Consider the following 21,668-nt stretch of genomic DNA (forward strand, 5'->3'; position numbering starts at 1 on the left):
GAACTGCAGGTGCGCGCTACCACGCCCGGCTGATTTTTTGGTTTATTGTAGAGATGAGGTCTCGCTGCCCAGGCGGGTCTCGAACCCACGGGCTCAGGCAATCCACTCACCTCAGCCTCCCACAGGCGCGGGATTACAGGCTGAGCCACCGAGCCTGGCTCCTTCCCTGTCTTACTGTCTCTTCTCTCACTTGTGTTCCTTGGATTCTCCTCTCAACCTGCACCCAGGTCATGGTCTCAGGGTGCTAGACTCATGTCAGGACTATCTCTAGTCCACTGCTGAAGATCTGTTGTTTCCTGTGGGAAGAAGATACAGCTATGATGGGTTTGCCGAGGATGGTACATGTAACTCCCTGCAGGCTTGTCAGGGGTGACTCTAACCACTTGTGACTCCCCTTCACAAGCTGACTCTCCAGCGCCTAACCCATGAATGAGGTGAGACTCCATGGTCCTGCTTCCTTTGCTCACTTCCCCACCTGGTGGCCACCTGCTGTCTCAGTCTGTTTAGGCTACTATAAGAGAATCCCACAGATTGGCAGCCAGGTGTCGTGGCTCACACCTATAATCCCAGCACTTTGGGAGGCAGAGGCAATAGTATTGCTTGAGCCCAGGAATTCAAGACCAGCCTGGCAACATGGCAAGACATCATCTCTTAAAAAAAAAAAAAAAAAAAGAAAGAAAGAAAAGAAACACTTAGCCAGGCATGGTGGTGTGCACCTGTAATTCTAGCTATTTGGGAGGCTGAGGTGGAAGGATCATCTGAGCCCAGGAGATGGAGGCTGCAGTGGCCCTGAGTGTATCACCACACTCCAGCTTGGGTGACAGAGTGAGACTTAGACTCAAAAACAAACAAACAAAAACCCACAGAGTGGATTGCTCATAAACATCAAAAATTTACTGCTCACAGTTCTGTAGGCTGGAAGACCAAGATTAAAGCATCGGCAGATTCAGTGTCTGCTGAGAGCCCACTTTCTGGTTGATAGATGCCTCCTTCTAGTTGTGTGCTTACAGAGTGAAGGAAGTCAGACAGCTCTCTCAGGTTTCTTTTATGAGGGTACTAATTCCATTGACCAATCACTTCCCAAAGGCCCCATCTCCTAACCCTATCACACTGGTGATTAGGTTTCACCATATGAATTTTGGGGGCACATACATTTTTTTTTTTTTTTTTTTTTTGAGTTGGAGTCTCACTCTGTCGCCCAGACTGGAGTGCAGTGGCCGCTTCCGGCCGCCGCAGCCTCGACCTGCTGGGCTCCGGCCATTCTTCCGCCTCAGCCTTCCGAGTAGCTGGCACTACCACACCCAGCTAATTTTTTTTATTGTTTATTGTAGAGATGAGGTCTCGTCAAGTTGGGCTCAGGCAATCCACTCACCTCGGCCTCCCAAAGTGCTGGGATTACAGGCTGAGCCCCTGAGCCCGGCCTGGCACATACATTTTGAAACCACAGTAACTGCTCATCTCTTCTGACAGCTTATGGTGCTACTCTGGAAGTTTTCCCTAGCTCCCCTGGGAAAAATGTCTCCTCCCACCTGTGCTCCTGAGGCTTTCTGTCCATTACTTCTTTTAGCACCCTTCTATGTCACGTGCCAACTATGTGTTTCTATATTACGTTCCCCAGCTAAGTTGCAGACCCCTCAATAGTGCCTTTTTCTTTCTTCATGGTACTCTGGTGTCTGTTATAACCCCTCCTCCACAGCAGGGATTCAGGAACTGTCTTCTTTGTTTGGTTGTCAGGAAGGCAGATCACCCTACCTTTTAGGAAAACGAATGAGATCAATTCAGAGTGGTTATTATAAAGCATCAGTCATGTTTCTTACCGAAAATACTCTGTCTCTACTCACTTTCTGTTTCTTTGATTTCTTTGTTCTTTCCGTGGGGTTGCTATTTGACCTTAGGACATTCAGGAGCCAGTTTCTGACCAGCAACATGGGCTGTTGAGTTTTCCTTCCAGATCTAGCCATACCCAGATTAAGACATCACCTCCAGCCAGCCAATTCCCCCGAACCCTGAAACTGGCACCACCTCTGGAGAGCAGCTTCCAAGTCATCTCTATTTTTCTATCTTGTGAAGGATGTGGTTTTTGGTTTTGTGATTCTTTTTCAACTGCTTCATTTGTTTTTGGACTGATTAATAGCATAGCTACCCAAACTTGGACAGAGGCATCAAATTCAGACGCAGCAATAAGAAGCTAATTACTTCATGCTTTCAGTATGAATGAGACTCAAACATGGAACATAATCGGTGCTTTCCTCTTCCAACTCCCACCCTCCACGGTGCTGGCAAACCTCGCTTTTCCTTGTGGGTATAAGGAATTTGTTGGGAGCAAAACGCCTTTTCCTGTACTCCACCTGCTGGCTGGAACGAATAAATGCCTCAGTGAAAGATGTAAGTATTTAGCAACTAGAACCTCAGCTTCCAAAGTTTAGAGTCTGGAATACATTTCACAGCATCTCAGATTTGAGCCCAGGCCAGAAATATGCACGCAGATACTGATTATTTGTGTCCTTTGGCAGAGGGTCTAGAGAAATGTTATCGTTCAGCTGTGTGGAGAGGGAAAACGGGGGAGAGAATAATCATGTATCTATAGCTTGTACTTGGTTATCTGCAGATGTTGAAGAATGGAGTCCACCCAATTTCCTTGTTCTCTTGCTGGCCTCTATCTACCTGGCTGGCTTCCCTTCCTTCCATGCCTGGCCACCCGTTGCTTTCTACACTCAAGCCTCATTGGCATTGTGATCCCTCCTGCCACAGGGCCTTGGCACATGCTGTGGCCTCTATCTGGAATGTTCTTCACGAGCTTTGCCATATCTCTTCACTTAGTCAACTCTTACTCTTCCTTCAGATTTCAGCTCAGTTCCTCAGGGAAGCTCTTAAGTAAGTTAATCCCCTTCTTAAATGATCTGAGGACACAGGATACTTCTTGGTTTGTTTTGAGTTGGAGTCCCACTCTGTCGCTCAGGCTGCAGTGCGGTGGCACGCTCATGGCCACACCAGCAACAACCTACTGGGCTCAGGCGATCCTTCCACCTCAGCCTTCCAAGTAGCCAGAACTACAGGTGCGCACTACCACGCCCGATTAAGTTTTTGATTTACTGTAGAAATGAGGTCTCACCATGTTGCCTTAGCTAGTCTCAAACCCCGGGCTCAGGCAATCCTCTCGCCTTGACCTCCCAAAGTGCTAGGATTATAGGCTTGAGTCACCTCCTGGCTATACTTTTTTGCAAGCAGCTGTTACAGTTGCAATTTTATGTTCCTGTGTGTGTTTCTTTGTGTAAATTGCTTCCTAAAGTGTGAGGTAGGTATGAGGAACATGTGATGTGCAGGTATTCATTTTACTATTTTAAAGTTAAAGTGTTTATTTTATTATGTAATGGAAAAAGCATCTATATAGTACTACTAGTAATTAATACTCATTTTTTGGTGAGTACTTTTGCCTACAATGAACTTGAAAGTAGATAAAACTGTGAATCCACCTATACAAGCTATATGAATTAGAAATATTATAATCAGACAATAGGCATATATAGCAATAGTTTTGGAAGCAGTATGCAAATGACTGAAATTTAGAAAGTGATGCATTCATCAATATCCATTTCTCTTCACAAGAATGTAAATTCCGGCCGGGCTTGGTGGTTCAGTCTGTAATCCCAGCACTCTGAGAGGCCAAGGTGAATGGATTGCCTGAGCCTGTGGGTTCCAGACCAGTCCGAGCAACTTGGTAAGACCTCCTCTCTTCAATAAATTAAGAAAAAAAAATTAGCCAGGCTAATTAGCCGGGCTAACTAATTAAAAAATTAGTTCTGGCTACTTGGAAGGCTGAGGCAGAAGGTTTGCCTGAGCCCAGCAGGTCGAAGCTGGGATGGCCATGAGTGGGCCACTGCACTCCAGCCTGGGTGACAGAGTGAGACTCCAATTCAAAAAAAGAATATAAGTTCCAGGAAAGAGATTTTAAAGGGTAAACTGAGGCAAGGTGGGCCCGTGCCATGGGAATAATGCAATATTGCAACCAAGTATGAAGTAGAAAAAAGTAAAGTTTATTATTCACCTTTCACAGATGGAAAGGGGCCGACACTCAGAGACAAGTGTGACCTCAGAGGTTGGGGAGCTAAGTATATTTGAGACTCTTGTTCGAGTGCAGGGACTCAAGCCTATAATCCCAGAACTTTGGGAGGCCGAGGTGAGGGGATTTCATGAGCCCAAAGGTTTGAGAACAGCCTGGGCAACTTGGCGAGACCTCATTTCTACAATAAATCAAAAACTTAGCTAGGTGTGGTAGCATGTGCTTGTAGTTCTGGTTACTTGGAAGGCTGAGGTGAAAGGATCGCCTGAGCCCAGCAGGTTGTCACTGGGGTGGCTGTGAGCGTGCCACTGCACTCCAGCCTGGGAGACGGAGTGAGATGCCAACTCAAAAAAAAAAGACTCTTGGAGGGGAGTTTAGGTTGGGGAAAATATTCAGAGTTTCATTTTTTGATGTAGATAACAGAGGTCACATAAGTCTTCTGTCTTGACATCACCAGGCACCGGTATCTCATGACTCCAAGTGGTGGGAGGGAGGCTGACTGCAGTAAACTGATAATGACAAATCAAGGCCAGAAGGATAAATGCCTTGAACAATGTGGGTTGCATACTTTCTAGGTGGTTACAGTTTTTGCTTATTCCAGGAGTTCTACTTCACAAGGCTTGATTAAACATTATACACAAAAGTAATACAAAGACATGAAAGAAAGCAGTTGTCATTTAGAGACTAAGGGAACGGATAAGTTTCTAGATGTTAGAAGGTTTCTTTTTTTTTTGAGTTGAAGTCTCACTCCATTGCCCAGGCTGGAGTTCCGTGGCACACTCACGGCCACCCCAGCGTTGACCCACTGGGCTCCAGCAATCCTTCTGCCTCAGCCTTCCAAGTACTGGAACTACAAGTGCGCGCTATCACACCCAGCTTATTTTTTATTTATTGTAGAGACGAGGTCTTGCCAAGTTCCCCACGCTGGTCTCGAACCCATGGGTTCAGGCAATCCACTCGCCTTGGCCTCCCAAAGTGCTGGGATGCTGAGCCACCAAGCCTGTTAGAAGGTTTCAATAGCCCATTTCTTATCTAGGTCTGGTGGAAGCGTTTCCAGGGTCATGCAGTCCTTTGTGTGTGTCTCCTGCTTGTCAGGGGACTCAGTGAAGATGGTTGTGTTCCCTTCAGTATCAGCAACAGTTACTAGATCCAAGGACAATGAAGGAGGGGACAAGGAAAAAATGCCTACTTTTACATTTAAATGGCTTTGGCATTTCGGAGGTTCCCTCCGGACTTTTGTGTACCATTGTACCCACCAAGCCTAGTGCATATTTGGGCCTTAATAAATATTTGCTGAAAGACTGGACAAGTGATTGAATGAAAAAGCTAATGACGCAACATGGGCCTCTCTCAAGTGACACCAGGCCAGTCACAGGCCAGGTGATTCGAAGAAGCTCAGATTTTTCTGAGAATCACATGATAGACTGCAGACAGAGGAGACGGGTTGGAACTTTGTAGACTTAGAACATTCAGCTTTAGCTGCCCAAAGACTTGGTCGTCCCAGGGCGGTAGGGAACCCTTGCTGTTACTCTGCTCAGAACAGTTTGAAAGCCTCCTGGACAGGCATTTTCAGGCTAGGTTTTCTGGGAAGCAGACTCTGAGAAGAAGAATAGTGCATAGTAAGTGTATTAGGAAATGTTCTCAGAACACCAGGGGAAGGGAAGGAAGAAGGAGAGGGCGGAGGGAGAAGTCGAGGCAGTCTCTGTAGAGGCCTCCATTGACCCCATTAGGATTCTTTATCTGGAAGGATCCTTTAGAGCTGTGCAAAGAACTAAGTAGGCCACTAGGGAAGGGCATGACCTTAGGTAGGCCAGCTCTCTTCATCAAGGCCGTCCCTGGAGGCTCAGATGGCTAAGGCTGGTCTGCAGGTAGTACCCTCAGCAGGTGGGAGGGCAATTCCTGAAGAGAGATCTGAGGGACATATCACAGAGGCCACTCTCGGTGTCCATCAGGCTCTGTGTGAAAATCTCCAGGACTGGCGGATCCTAGTCACTACCTGTGGATCTGCTTCAACCTCGGTTGGAATGACTTTAGTGGTTAGAGAGACTTTGTTTTGTTTCTCTAATTTATATCGGACCAACACCCACTTCCTTGTCAAGTTCCAAATACCTATACTCATTTTGACTACCAGAGCAAGAAAAAGAAAATAAGCCTTGAATTCTCCAAAGAGAGCTATGATATTTCCTTCTAAATCTTATCCTCTCTTAACTAAACAAATCTAGTTTCTTCAGCTGTTTTTTGTATATGTTTTTCTGGTTCTTTACTATTCATCTGTTACCCTCCATATAACTTTGCTTTTAAATTTACAAAGCTTTATGTAATACAGCATCTAGACTGAGATATCATAGCCCAGATGTGAACTGACCAGTTTAGACTACAATAGGGAAATTATCATAATCTGGGCCTTATTAAGCTTGGCATCAACTAAGACTTTTTTTTTTTTTTTTGAGACAAGGTATCGCTGTGTTGCTTAGGTTAGAGTGCAGTGGCATGATCATAGCTCACTGCAGCCTCAAACTCCTGGGCTCAAGAGATCTTCCTTCCTTGGCCTCCCGAGTGGCTGGGATTATAGGCACATGCCACCATCCTGGCTTATTTGAAAATTGTTTTGTAGAGTTGGAACTACAGGCACACGCTACCATGCCCGGCTAGTTTTTGATTTATTGTAGAGACGAGGGCTTACCAGTTGCCTGGGCTGGTCTCGAACCCGCAGGTTCAGGCAGTCTACTCGCTTCGGCCTCCCAAAGTGCTGTGGCTGAGCCACCGAGCCTATTTAATTCTTATTATATGCCAGTCATTCTGTTTAAAATACTTGCACACCTTCATCTCATTTAATCTTCCCAACAATCCTGTGAAGTTGATGCCATTTGTATCCTCATTTTACTGAGAGGAAATGGAGGCACAGATAGACTGAGTAATTTTCCAAAGCTTACAGAGTTAGTAAGTGGAGGAGGCAGGATTCCAGCTCTGGTGGTCTGACTTCAAAGCTAGCTTCCTCTGTATCTGTATATTATATTGATTGGGTTGATTTACATTAGGAAATGACTTAACAATATGTAAAGACAGTACCTTGCACTTACGTGGTGCTACTCTTCTGAGAAGCTCAGAGGGCTTAGAAAGACTAGCATTTTTTGAAAAGGGAGTAAAGCGTTCCCCCACCCCTAAGTAATCCTTTCATCTAGGGACTTTCTCCACTACTAATAAGCTTTTTTTTTGAGTTGAAGTATCAGTCTCACTGTCGCCCAGGCTGGAGTGCAGAGGCACATTCACGGCCACCCCAGCGTCGACCTGCTGGGCTTAGGCAATCCTTCCACCTCAGCCTTCCAAGTAGCCAGAAATACAGGCGCACACAACCAGGCCCAGCTAATTTTTTTGTTTATTTATTGTAGAGACGAGGTCTCACCAAGTTGCCCGGGCTGGTCTCGAACCCGCGGCAATCCACTCTCCTCGGCCTCCCAAAGTGCTGGGATTATAGCACTTAACAGTCTATAATAAGCTTTTTAAGAGAAAGTACCACACGTTTTCATCTTTGAATACACCATTTATCAGTGGATTGCCTTTCTGCTTCAAATCCACTCTTTGCCTTGTTTTGTGATCCTGGAGCAGGACCCTGAAAACATTTCTTCTATACCAGCTGATGCAAAGTAAGGTTTGTTGGTAGAGGATGCTGGAGGGACACTAGAGAGGAAGGGGCTTTTTGTTTTGGGTTCTGGTGCTTTTGCTTGGGTTCTGGTGCTTTTCCTGTGTAACAGTGGCCAACGGGCAGCTTCCTTTGGGAGACCTGGTGACGCTTGAACTCTGGCAAGTTTTGCTGGCACCCCAGCAAGTTTCTTCCGGAGAGTCTCACAAGCATTCTGGTGGGCATGAAGCCCCTCAGTGAAATCCTTCACAGTCCAGTGGGCCACAGCCACATCACCAGTGCAGTTGGCGTCTCATCCTTGAGAGGGTATATCCCTGCTCTATTTACTTCTTCCTTGTGTACTCTCCTCAGACGTAAGGACGGTAGCTGCTGTCTATATCGTTATTCTAATATCCTTTAGTGATCTCTTCATCCCCTTAGTCAATCCCTTCTGATAGTTAACTGTTTTCCATAAAAACGTTCCTGTTCAAAATACCCGTGTGGTTTCAGTCTCCTGACTGGACCTTGACTAATATAATGGTAGACAATGAGCGATTAACCAAAGGACGAATGAGTCAGGCAATTGAGGAAAGACGCTTCATCTTCAACTGACTGCTGCTATTTAGTCTTGAGGACTGTGCTGTCCTGGGCAGACCTCTGCCCTACAAACTCTTCTAGATATTCCACATTCCTGGGAGTTGCCCATTTTCTTTTTTCTTTTTCTTTTTTTTTGAGTTGGAGTCTCACTCTGTCGCCCAGACTGGAGTGCAGTGGCCGCTCCCGGTCACCGCAGCCTCGACCTGCCGGGCTCCAGCGATCCTTCCGCCTCAGCCTTCCAAGTAGCCAGAACTACAGGCGTGTGCTTACCACGCCTGGCTAATTTTTGATTTATTGTAGAAACAAGGTCTCACCAAATTGCCCAGACTGGTTTCGAACCCGCAGGCTCAGGCAATTCACTCACCTCGCCTCCCAAAATGCTGGGATTGCAGGCTGAGCCACTGAGCCCGGCCGAGTGACACATTTTCAAGCAATCTCTCTTCCTATCTCTCTTCTTCACCTCAGTTAAATATGTGGCAGATTCCAATAACACCAGGAATATAGAAACTAGTTTCCCTCTCGTTTGCTCTCTCTGAACAACCCTCTTGGATTCGCAGTTTGTCCTGAATTGTCTGAAATAATCTGGCCACTCCTAAAACCTGCACCATTTCCTGGGTTAGCATCCCTGTTCCTAATGCAGATGTTATATTTTGAGAGTGCCATCGATTTTACTATTCATTTCCACAGGAAATTACTGAACTCTCAACTAACTTGATATTCCCAGGCTCTGAAAAGTCCTGTTTTTTTTTTTCAGTCCACACTAAATAAATTAGTATATAATACACTCCTATAACTTACTTTGGAGAATAAAGCAAATCAATAAAATGACCCAACATCTTTTTTAGGGATCCCTGGGTCAGAATAAAAACAATTCTCTTCTCAGGCAAGAAAACATGAACTATGAACATCATAATGAATTGTGTTTCTGAGACCATTTGCACCAATCGTCTATTTACATCTACAGTCCCAGACACTTGGACCAAGTGAACCAAATCCTGAAATTGAACCCAGTTGCAAACAGGGAGCAGCCAACCCTTCATTAAGACTGATAGAAAAGCACATCAAGGACGTGGTGAGGTTTTGCTTGTTTATGTAATAAAACAGAACCGATGTTTAGCTGCTGAATGTGTAAATTTAGCCTGTGTGACAGTGGGCAGCTGAAAGGGAAGGAAGCAATTTGGGAAATGCCTCCTCCCCACATTACAGACGTTCTCAGAGCCATCAGAAGACCCCAGAGCTAGTTCTTACAAAACACACATTTTATAAAGCAAACCCACCCTCTGGCTTCAGGCTGTGTGTGACCTGGTTTCTCTTTTTAATTTTATAACTAGGGTGGAAAGCTAACAGTGTAGTATGTCATGGTCAATATGTCAACCGCAAAGTGGGTCCAATGTTGCAGAAAGATTCCAGTAGTCATTTGGTACATTTCCCTTGGAACGGGAGAGAATGGTCATTGAATCACTGGGATGCCTGGTGCCAGATCCCCACGCCCAAAGCTCTGAGTTCTCGGAGTAGATTCTAGAGTACATTTTATGGACAATGGAGTTCCTTTCTGGGGGTGGAGGTTTAGGGAGTGGAGTAGGAAGGAGGGCGTGCCACTTTTTACTAGCCATTATTTCAGTTTTAATGGCTGCCAAACTAATAATCCCTAGTCATTTTGAACTGGAGAACATACAAGTCCCACTGCTCTCAGTTAGGCTTAAATATTTCTGCATTGTCATTACCGCTCCTGAAAATGATTTTTGTTAATTTGTGAAAGTGCAGCTGAAGGCACAGTTTTGTTTGATGTGCCACTGTTACCATGCTAGCTAATGTAACAGCCACCCAAAAATGCTTAGGATTTGAGATTCCTCCTCCCTTCCACCCCATGACAATGAGGACTTCACTCAGATAAATGGAAAAGTGATGACTTTATTTATCTTTTTCCCTTTGTGCTCAAGTTCACCCTCAAGAGGCCCATTCTCAGCTACCCTAATGCTCTCAAGCATTTAGGGCACAAAATTACTCTGTTGAGTTGGTTCAGCAGAGATGAGAATTTTAAGAACCCTGTATAAGCTACATTCCAGTAGCAGTGGTTTTTAGCTCACAAATGAGCTATGAATGGCAAGGTTTTTTTGTTTTGTTTTTTAAAGTAGATAAGAAGCAAGAGAGAATAATTTCCAGAAAGTGATGGGAGCTGGGGAGGATGCTTGGAGGCCCTAGGGTTATGGCCTTTTCTCAGTTCCGCCTACTTCATATGACTTTCTTAGATATGGTTAAGAAATAGGAATGTAGCTGGGCAACAAAGAGGAGCAAAGTGAAGATTATGGGGAGTCGGGGAGAGAATGACCTCAAGGCCCACAGTGACAATAATTTCAAAGGAGGGGTAGGGGATCATGGCTTCCAAGAACAGAAATCTGCCAAGACCAGCCCTGGAGGCAGCCGTGTGCCGTGGAACCTGGGTCATTTCATTCATTTGGCTTGATTAGCAGCAAACCGGGCTAAAGAATTAACTGAGCCTTTAGAACAGATGGTTCCTGGGTGACAGGATGTCCCCTTGTCTCATTTACTTAAGAACAAACCATATCCTTGAAAACACTTGGGTCTCACCATCTTTGGGCAGAACAGTTGCTCTATGCCAGTGCTTTCCAAACTGCGGCTGGGACCCATTCATGTTGTCACCCAGTGGAGCTGATGCCTGACCAGTATGTTTAGGTGGAATGTAAAGGAAGAATCAAAGTGCATCTCATACAGTTTCATGGGATTTTTTTTTTTGTTTCAGTTGTGTACATAAGGGTACGTATGTGCCAGGTTGTGATGGAAAATGTAGTTCTTACTGTGAATTGAGATCCAAAAAGTAGAAGAATGCTATTTTGGTAACTTCAGGAAGAAAAGAAGGAATTGATTATGGTATGTGATTAGCAGAGTGAGCACACATGGCTTAACTCTTTTTAATAGGTAGTGCATGCTCATGTGTGTATATGTGCATGTGAGTGAATGTGAGCATGCATGTGTGAATAAGTGTGTGTACACGCATGCGTGCATAAGTGGATCTGTGCATGTTTGTGAATGTGTATGTGAATGTGTGTGTGCAAGTGAATGTGGGCATCTGTGTGAGTAAATGTGTGTGCGTGTGTGCATGCATGTGTGTGTGCATGTGTATGGATATGAATGCCTGTGTGCACATGTGTGTGAGTGAATGTGTGTGTTAGTGAATGTGTGCATGTATGTGAATATATGTGTGTATGTGTGTGTGAGTGAATGTGTGTGTGAGTGAATGGTTGTGTTCATGTGAGTGGATGTGTGCATGTGTTAGTATACATATGCATGTGTGCACATGCATGAGTGAATGTGTATGTTCGCACGTGTATGAATGGATATGTCCATGTGTGGTATGTGCACATGTGTGTGCATATATGTGAGAGGATGTGGGCGTGTGTGTGAATGTGAGTGGATGTGTGTGAGTGGATGTGTGTATGTGTGAATGCATGTGCACATGCATGTGTGAGTGAATATATGTTGAATGTGTGTGTACATGTGTGAGTGAATGTGTGTGCATGTGAGTGGATGTGTGCATGCATGGTAGGTGTAAATGTGTGTGCACGTGTGTGATCTGATTCTGCCACCATGAGCTAGGCAGCCGTATAACTGCCTCCTGGGAATAAGAAGTCAAACAATTCAGAGGTTTACTTAAGGAAATGTTGCTCAGGATAATAATTCAGAAAATCTGATGGGTGAATCTGTAGCCCCATATCAAGGCTTTTCAGATGAAAAGATACCCTCTTGCCATTAACTTAAAATTGTAAATAAGGTCTTAAATATTTTTTTCAAGTCCCAGTATTTTTTTTTTTTTGAGTTGGAGTCTCACTCTGTTGCCCAGACTGGAGTGCAGTGGCCGCTGGCCACCGCAGCCTCGACCTGCTGGGCTGTGGCGATCCTTCCGCCTCAGCCTTCCAAGTAACTGGAACTACAGGGGCGCGCTACCACACCCAGCTGATTTTTGATTTATTGTAGAGATGAGGTCTCGCCAAGTTGCCCAGGCGGGTCTTGAACCCGCGGGCTCAGGCAATCCACTCACCACAGCCTCCCAAAGGCGCGGGATTACAGGCTGAGCCACCGAGCCCGGCTGGTCCCAGTATTTTTGCCTAAGCACCAACCAGTCACTTGGACAATAGTAGCATAATTTTGCATGGTTTTTGTCATGAAGAAAAAATTTCAACTGAATTAGTTATGGTCTCTGGCTTCTCAGGAGGCAAGTTTCTTGAATACATATATTTCCCTACCAGAAGCCTAGAAAATCACCGGCCTTGCGTTAAGTTCCCAAACAAACTGAAAAACGTTTCTGCCATAGCATTTCCTGTCAGCCTTTAAAGTCTCCTATCTAGGCTGGGTTCGGCGGCTCAGCCTGTAATCTCAGCACTTTGGGAGGCTGAGGCAGATAGATTGCCTGAGTCCGTGGGTTCGAGACCAGCCCCGCCAACCTGGTGAGGCCTCATCCCTACAATAAATCAAAAATTAGCTGGGCATGGTAGTGCGTGCCTGTAGTTCCAGCTACTTGGAAGGTTGAGGCAGAAGGATTGCAGGAACCCAGCAGGTCGACACTGGGGTGGCCGTGAGTGTGCCATTGCACTCCAGCCTGGGTGATGGAGTGACTCCAACTCAGAAATAAAATAAAACAGAATAAAATAAAATAAAAATAAAGTCTCCTATCTGGCAACAAGATGAGTGTAGAAGACAAAGTCACCATGCCCCAGGGATGCAGGGGACATCCTCCAGCAGACAGAGGAGGCAACAGGAGGCTCAGAAACTCAGAGACAGCATCACCTCTTCATGGAACTTTTATTAGTATTTGTAAGGTGCAGGCTAGGCTACAAGAAAAGACAATGATGTATAATGGCAGGCATCTTCCTCGGAGGTCTCTGTAAGCTTGGTTGTAGGCAGATGCTCTACAAAGCGGAGGACCTGGGGACTTGGGATCCTTTGCCTCCGACACAAAGCAGTATCCTAGTTCTTCATTAATGGCTGATGCTCAAGTCAGTTTCTTGTAGGGCACACTGTTGGACCACAGGGACTCGAATCATCCTGTCTCCCGAGGCCTCACCTCCGCCACCAATGCACACAACCAGAAGCACACAAGCTTCTGATGCGCTGCGCAGAGTGGGCCTGAAAATGGGTCGCATGAGAGGCACGTGACAGGCAGGTGGCTACAGGACTTACTCAGGGAAGACAGAGCAATGGGAAGGGCCCCCTGTTAAGGAACTAGAGCGTGTTCAAAACAGCAGGGAACGACCAACCACTCCCTTCTTACAAGACCTGACAGGCTCTTTTCCTGATTTGAAAGCAGCCCCCCGAAGCAGGCCTGTTTCTGACGTTGGAAGTGTTACATTTACCTTGCCACATCCTCTGACACTTTGATGGGGGCTCAGCTTATGCTGGGGGTTCCTACTTCTTCCAAAATCTGGGTGTCTGGGGCTTGCTGTTTACTCAGCAGGAATCTACAAAGTCTGTGTGTATACCTGACTGAAAGAAATGAATTCACACCATCTTTCATCATAAATATAATGCCCTGTGAGAGGATACAGCAGCAAACCAAATGACAAGGTTTCCAGGGATCCCAGGACCCAGTACGGTGCCTGGCACACAGTAGGTACTTAATATTCATTGAACGAACACACGAATGTGGACTGGGCCGAGGCTGCCGAAATCACATTAGTGCGTCTACTGTAATTCTCTGCAATCAGACTTCTCATCTACGAAAAATGGTATTTAATTTTACTTGGCCAATGTTATGCTGAATTTGATTCATATGATAAAAATTATGGACCATTATAAATACTTAGATTTCCTCTCTGGGTACCATTTTCTGGTCAAATCTTCACACTAAAGAGATGTTAAGCCACACTGCATTATCTCTAACTTGCCTGCAAAGATTTACTAAAACAAAATGGATTCATCTTATCCAAGTTACAGAAACAAAAAAGTTATGAAATCATTTTGCTGTACAAATCTAGAATACTATGATTATCCATATTGTCAACTTATTTAGCTCAGTTCTTCAATTGCACTATTGCTTTAAACTTTCGCATGTTGCCATTGTCCTTCAATTCTAAACATGACAGTTCAGTTACTAAAGAATGGTTTTCAATGAACAATTACTTCAACTTCTTATAAAACGTGAGCTCACACTTTCATTATTTTTTATGCACAATTATATCATTGCTTAAAAGTCCTCATTTTCAAAAGAAAATTTGCAACAGCACAGTGGAAAACAAAGAAAAGTATCATTTTATAGGTAAATGTAGTATAAGTATTAGATAATTGAGTAGCTTGCATGTTGTATCCTATTATTATCATTCTCAGTGGCTGAATACTAATTAGTTTAACTGCTTTTGAGCTATGTATTTTAAAATGTGATTAGAACATACATTCTCACAGTAAATTTAAATGGCTTATTCAAGGCCTTTCCATGGCATCAGTATTGTATGTCAGAGATGAATGGTGTTTCTAATTTGCTAGCCACTTGGGTCAAGTTTACTTTAAGCAGGAAGCATATTTATACAAGTAATGGTAACACCAAATGGTCTCTTGGGAAAAGCTGTTTGTGAGGGTTTAACATTTTTGAAGTACCCTTTTGTATGTCTTCTAAATGGGTGTTTTATAGGCATTGGGCCAAAGCGCCTTCAAACCATGCTCCCTAGCACTGGTACACATATTGCAGATGCTGCCTGAATGCTCAGGTGTACTCATGGGTGTGCGTTTTTGAGGGCGAGCCTGGGTGAGCAGAGGGTCGGGAATCTGGGCCACCTTCATTAGAAGAGCACTCTTCAGGACCAGGACTGGGCTCCTTAAAGTACGGTGGGGAGGCAGCAGCATCTTCAGCACTGCAGAGCCTGTTGGAACTGTAGACGTTATCCACCCGGGACCTATGGAAGCAGAATCTAAATCCAACCAGGTCCCCAGAAGCCTTGTAAGCACAGCAGCACTGGAGAAGCGCTGCAATAGGACCCAGAAGCCTCTGCTCAGCATGGCCAAGCCCGACTCTCAGCATCACTTTCTCTCTCCTTCTCTCTTCTAAAATCAACCCCTTTAGGGGATTACAGCCGTTTAGCGGATGTTTCCCTTTCTTGCTTATCATTCCCACATGCAGTCCCCAGACCCAAAGGGATCTCCCCGCACCTGGCATCCTCGCTTTGATCATGAAACCACATCTCATGCTCTCCACCTGACGCCATTCAGGGCTTCCGCTGCTGAAGAACCGTGGGAAGGTCAAGGAGATGGTAAGACTCCCAAGGCTCTGGGCTACACTCCCAAGGCTACACTCCCAAGGCTACAGGCTTCCCTTCCCGTGGCTGAGCCTCCCCTCCTTCATTTATTCTGCCTTGCAACCCCCTCCTTCTAAGTTGTCCACCAAGATCCAGTCTCCCTTTCTACTTTAAACTTCTGTTCTCAGGGTGGAGAGGGACAGAGGTTCTCTGTCCCTGTGTCTGCTCACACAGTACTGCTTTCCTCTAACCTAGCTCGAAGCTTCTTGGCTGGCATCTTTGGGGTACTGAAAAGACAAAAGGGAGTCATGCCAGGTGTTTGGGGGAGTCGCAGACGGGCTTACTCAGTAGAAGGAGGTGGTGTGCAGTTACTAATGACTCACCCGGCAGACCCCTTCACACACTTCTTTTGCCCCTACCTTTGCATTGAGGGGCTCAGCCTGCAGCAGGTGCCCAGAGGCAAATGGACATCCAGACCCAGACCCAGACTGGCCAACCATTTGGCCCCTAGAAGCAATTTGGTCCCCTCTGTTCCAAACTGTGCTGGGGTAAAGGGCTCTGCAGAAAAGTGACTGGGCATTGAGAAGCACGTCGCTTACGAATTCAGGCTCTGTGGGCTGGGGGTTAGCGCAGCCAATGGTCAAGGGAGCATTTCCAGGTCAACCAGGTGAGAACCCCTCGAGGCTCCTCTGGGGTGGTCAACACCCAGAATAGACTTCTTTAATCAGAGGAAACTGGCAGGGGGAGAAACAAGATTGCTTTCTGGCCATAGTGAGTCCGAGGACCGCGTTTGCAGCTTCCATTCTTCTTGAGGCCGACAAACCAATTCTTCTCCGCATGCTTCTTGGACACGTAGGTATTGTAATGATTCTCTTCCAGCCTTTCCAGGAACAGACACTCCTCATTTGGTGTCTGCTAAAAAGATGAAACCAAAAGAGAGCAGAATTGTTAGTGAGTGGTTGTCCGTTTACTAGCTGTATGACTCAGGCAAATTGCTAAAGCTCTCTGTGCCGCGGTCTCTTCTTCCAAAAAACTGGGATAATGATGGGACCTGTCTCAGAGGGTGCCATGAGGACTCAGAACGTTACCCAGCACAGAATGAGCCTTCAATGTGCATTTTCTATTATGGTCAACGCCCCTTCCATTTTTTGTCCTCAAGACTCTAGAATCTGTCACTGGGGAGCTCGTGCTCTACCACGAGCACCCTGAGGGCAGGGCTGGACCGTCTGCCTCTGTTGTGGCATGGCACATAGGCAAGTCCATGGCCAGACATTCAAAATAGGTGAAAATATGACTGTGGGGTTTTTTGACCTGAAGACTTGATTAGACTTGAGTAAAGGAAAACTGGCTCACATTCCTTTTTGTCCTGGTGGTTTTCACTAACAATGTCAGGATTTTACCTCAGTATCGCTATGCACATAAATGCTCATGCAAAATCTGTCCTAAGCATAAAACCTATCCTAGAACTTAAAAGTCTTTAAAAATGAAAATAACTTTATTTTTACTACTTATAAAAAGAATCTTATGAAAGATGACAACACATATAGGTGTTGCTACTTATAAAAAGGACTACAGTTTTAAGAAACCATAAGTTTATTTTTTTCATGAAAAAACTTCCCCCAAAGCCCATCGCCCAGATATAAGCAACTGTCAATCATTACTGAACATCCCTCCCTACATCTCTTTGTGCACAGACACAATAGATAAGGCTATATGAGGGGGACCCCCCAAAATATGAAATTTATTGATAAAAAGTTGTGTATTTAATTTCCATGTTTAAACTTCAGTCACCTTCGAAGTACCCTTCGTTTGATGCAATACACCTATCGAGACCCTTTTCCCACTGCTCCAAACAGTTTTTGGACTCATCCATTTTGAAGCCTTTTAGTGCTTCTGCCATTTCATGTTTCACCTCTTCCACATCGGCAAAACGTTTCCCTTGGCGGACTTTTTTTCATCGGGAGAAACAAAAAAAGTCACTTGCAGTGAAATCAGGTGAGTAAAGAGGGTGGGACAGGGGGCCATCCCATTTGGGGTCAAAAACTGCTGAACATTCAGGGTAGAGTGGGCAGGTATGCTCGTAAATCACCCATCATGAATGGGCAAATATGCTGAATGACTTTCCAAAAAACAAATTCACCGAAGCCGGATGCAGTCTCTCACAGCCATGCTGGCTGGTACACTGATGCCCGTGAATTCCTAGAACACTTCCTTAGCAGGGGAAACCTGTAATACAAGAGGGTCTGCCCTCCAAAAGATAATTATGTTTTTTAAACGTTTATTAATTTATTAATTTATTTATTTTGGGGTCCCCCTCAGATAGATTGATATAGACTTTTGACATTATCAGAATGGCATATTTTATCTGCTGTTTTAAAAATGGACAATAAACGTTTGAAAGTATATCCAATATAACTAACAAGAAAAATGCAAATTAAATTATTTATCATAAGTTGGCTATGCTATCGACAAAGAGAAAAAACATTGACAAGTCTTAGTATTGGTGAGAGTGTGAGAGGCAGGCACTTTCATGGACTGTTGGTGAGATAAATTGGTGGAAACTTTCTGAGGGAAATTTAGCAATATGTATTAAAATTTAGGGTATGAATTACTTCTGACCTGGATATTTCACTTCTAGGAATTTACCCTGAGGAGATGAGTAAGTGTATTTTTGAGGGTGGTCTTTGAAGCATTGGACATGAGGGCAACAAACTGGAAGCAACCTATATGTTCTTGGGAAGGTGATCGGTCAAGTGGATAAAGGAACATCCACATCGCAGAGCTCAGTGCATTTAGTTAATTGTATGATGCTGAAAGGTAGCTTCATACATTTATATATAGGGGTGTGTGTGTGTGTGTGCGTGTGTGTGTGTGTGTGTGTGTGAGACAGGGTCTCACTATGTTTCCCAGGTTGGTCTCCACCTCCTGGGCTCAAGTGATCCTCCTGCTTCGGCCTCCCATAGTACTGGGATTACAGACACGAGTCACCACATCTGGTTGATAGCCACAATATATTAAATAGTGCAATTACTTGAAACGTATTTACCAACTGCTATTTTGTTTGCTAGTAATTAATCTGTTAGAGAGTGAGAGAAATTCTGTTTTTCAACTATTTGTCAAGCTCTCAAAATACACAAATTATATTTGGATTTAAAACAGGTCTATTGAGACATCTGCCTTTGCTCCCTTTCTAAGTGGTGTGATCTCTATGGTCTCTGTTCCCCCAGAGTGGTGGCTGGTTGCCTTTCTGGTGGTTTCCAATCACATTGTTCATTGTTCTCTATTTGTGGATTTGTTTGTCTCCTTAGAGTCTAAGCCCTGTTGAGAGAAGAGATGGAATCTTGTCAGCCTGTGTCCATGCCCCAGACACAGAGCCTTGCAGATAATAGGTGCTCACCATCTAGGTAATGAATTTAATTTGATTCATGAGACAATGCAAAGTAGTCCATACCATTAGCTTGTATTAGTAAGGAACTATGTAACAGGATGTATCCTGCTTCTTATTCATTCATAGTCTAGTGAAATGACAACTGGGTGAGACACTTCAAATATTTTGGAACCAGATGAGATATAAATATAATATTTAATTGGATGACTGCTGCCTCTAGAGGAGCTCAGTGCAGACATTAGTGTTGGATGCATATTGTCAGGGTGGGCAGTGTGGACCTGTGTGGGTTGCCACTCCCCTGCAGGGAGGACTCACCCACGACGCCCCTTAGTGGGCGTCAGGCCTGTGTTCTGTGACGAAGGCGAGGACCGCCACATTCCCCACCTGATGTTTCTATTACACTGGAGCAGTTGACACACACAAAACAGCTGAGTCACTGGCTGAGTCAGCAGCCAAGTCAGCTGCTCCCTCCTTCCACCAGGGCTTGTCAGCACTTGCTGTGCACTGGGTGTGATGCTGAGGGCATGTGGATTAACTGCTGATTCACGCCTATTGTTTTTATTGCTTTCTTGTTTATATTTAGCATGCTTTTTCCCCCATAACACAGGTGACATATACTCACTGTAAAAAATTTGGAAAATGCAGGAAGGCATTCTCCTATTATAAAATCATCTACTTACTACCCCCCAGAAATAAATAGATCAATATTTTGGCATATCGTCTTTCAAACTTACTTTCTAAAATAAATATATACTCTCCATACACATACGAGTTTGAATCAGGATGGATTAGCAACCAAATTTTGCTAAAAGCATGAGGCAGAGCTTTGAGATATATTAGAACTTCTCTTTTCAGTGGGGAAAATGTAAAGATTTTTAGGGATAATATACTAAGATTATATTTCAGGTGAATTACAGCAACAGTTAGGGCTATGGTGAGAAAAGGGGGTGCCTGGAACCTACAGGAAATTTGATTCTGGGAGTTCTCCCTCAATATTTTTTATTTTATTTTATTTTATTTATTTTATTTTTTTTGAGTTGGAGTCTCACTCTGTCGCCCAGACTGGAGTGCAGTGGCCGCTCCCGGCCACCGCAGCCTCGACCTGCTGGGCTCCAGCGATCCTTCCGCCTCAGCCTTCCAAGTAGCTGGAACTACAGGCACACGCTACCACGCCCGGCTAATTTTTTGATTTATTGTAGAGATGAAGTCTCGCCAAGTTGCCCAGGTGGGTCTCGAACCCGCGGGTTCAGCCAGTCCACTCACCTCAGCCTCCCAAAGGCACGGTATTACAGGCTGAGCCACCGAGCCCGGCTTCAGTATTTTTGTACAAGTAAAAGCAGATGATAATAAACATCAACATTGATTTAAAAGGGGAGAAGTCATAAAACTGTACATATACCCTAAGACATACTTACAACCTGCTTGTCTTGTAGCTGCCATTGAAGTAGTGCCTTCAAGGTGCCAGCCACTCTGGTGGGTGGTTCTGTGTCACTGATCCTGCATAAGCCCTATGTGAGGTACTTAAGGGTAAGTAACTTGCCGAAGTGGCAGAGGCATGAGGTTCAATTATGAGTCCTAGATGGAATGATTGGTTGGGTGATGGAATGACTGATTTTATTACTATTTGGGAGAACTACATTTCAGAAAACCTCCCCCTAGTTGGGCATGGTGCCACACACCTGTAGCCTTAGCTACTTGGGAGGCTGAGGCGGAAAGATGGCCTGAGCTCAGAAGGTCGAGGCTGCAGTGAGTTATGATCGCCACTGCGCTCTAACCTGGGCGACAGAGAGACCTCGTCTCTAGGGAAAAAAACCCCACTTATGTAGCAGTCACTGCCCGTGTTCCAAGCCCTGTGAAGTGGTCCCAGCTGATCTGCATTTCAGCACACAGCCTCCTAGAGGCTGCCTATTACCTGATGATGTCATCTCCTGACCCCTAGTGGGCGGCGAGAGAAACAAAATCGTGCTCACATCTGGAGCGGTGACTGCGGCTACAGCTTCAAGAGAGGATTTTCTGTGCCTCCTGTCACTCGGCAATTTGATGTAAGTTCAAGGAAGCCCCAGACTCAAATTCCCCCTACAGACTGCCTTTTTGTAGGCATCTTCATAAAAGGGAACAGAGGGGTCTGGATTGGGTCATGTATTAGAGCCAAGCCTTAATTACCAGCTGTCAGTATGCCCAGAAGGGATCGTAGACATCTAGAAGTCATTTCAAAACCTGCAGTCATTGGTTTCCACTCTCTCTTCATTTAAACCTTGTAGCTTAATAGACGCTCCAATAGGGGTAAAATCAGGCTGCCTCTGTTTTTATTCTTTTCTCACAAAGACCAATACATCCTGGGTCAAACCTGTCTAAAGCACCAGTCCTGAGAGGGAAGAACAGGAAGTGTGGAGGAGTCGAGCCCCTGAGAAAACAATTAGACCACACCTCTCAACGGGGCACATCTGTCCTTACCTCGCTTTCAGTCCCCAACGCGGTTCTTAGACACAGGAGGCATTTGATACATTTGTCACGTTATCAAACTTTTCATCCTTTTAGTCGATCCTCCCAGAATAAAAGGAGTAATTTTCAAAGTTTTCTTTTCTTTTCTTTTCTTTTTTGAGTAGGAGTCTCACTCTGTCACCCAGGCTGGAGTGGAGTGGCACACTCACAGCCACTGCAACCTCGACCTACTGGGTTCAGGTAATCCCTCCGCCTCAGCCTTCCAAAGAGCCGGAACTACAAGTGTGCACTACCAGGCCTGGCAATTTTTTTTTTTTTTTT

General features: G+C 44.9%; 1 protein-coding gene across 5 annotated transcripts in view; it reads right to left on the reverse strand.

Moving 5' to 3' along the window:
- Nucleotides 1-13,075: 13,075 nt before the first annotated feature.
- FGF1 (fibroblast growth factor 1) overlaps nt 13,076-21,668 on the reverse strand; it is a 106,836-nt gene continuing 98,243 nt past the window's right edge. For 3 of the 5 annotated variants that reach the window (XM_021708597.1, XM_008050120.2, XM_008050121.2), the window contains exon 4: nt 13,076-16,432. In XM_021708597.1, coding sequence (XP_021564272.1) covers nt 16,238-16,432 — 195 coding nt within the window. In that variant the 3' untranslated portion in view covers nt 13,076-16,237. The remainder of the gene's footprint in view (nt 16,433-21,668) is intronic. The other 2 variants (XM_008050123.2, XM_008050122.2) reach the window with 1 other exon arrangement.

Source organism: Carlito syrichta, unplaced genomic scaffold (genome assembly GCF_000164805.1).
Source record: "Carlito syrichta isolate Samal-C Ts95f unplaced genomic scaffold, Tarsius_syrichta-2.0.1 Scaffold143016, whole genome shotgun sequence".
NCBI classification, from domain to species: domain Eukaryota; kingdom Metazoa; phylum Chordata; class Mammalia; order Primates; family Tarsiidae; genus Carlito; species Carlito syrichta.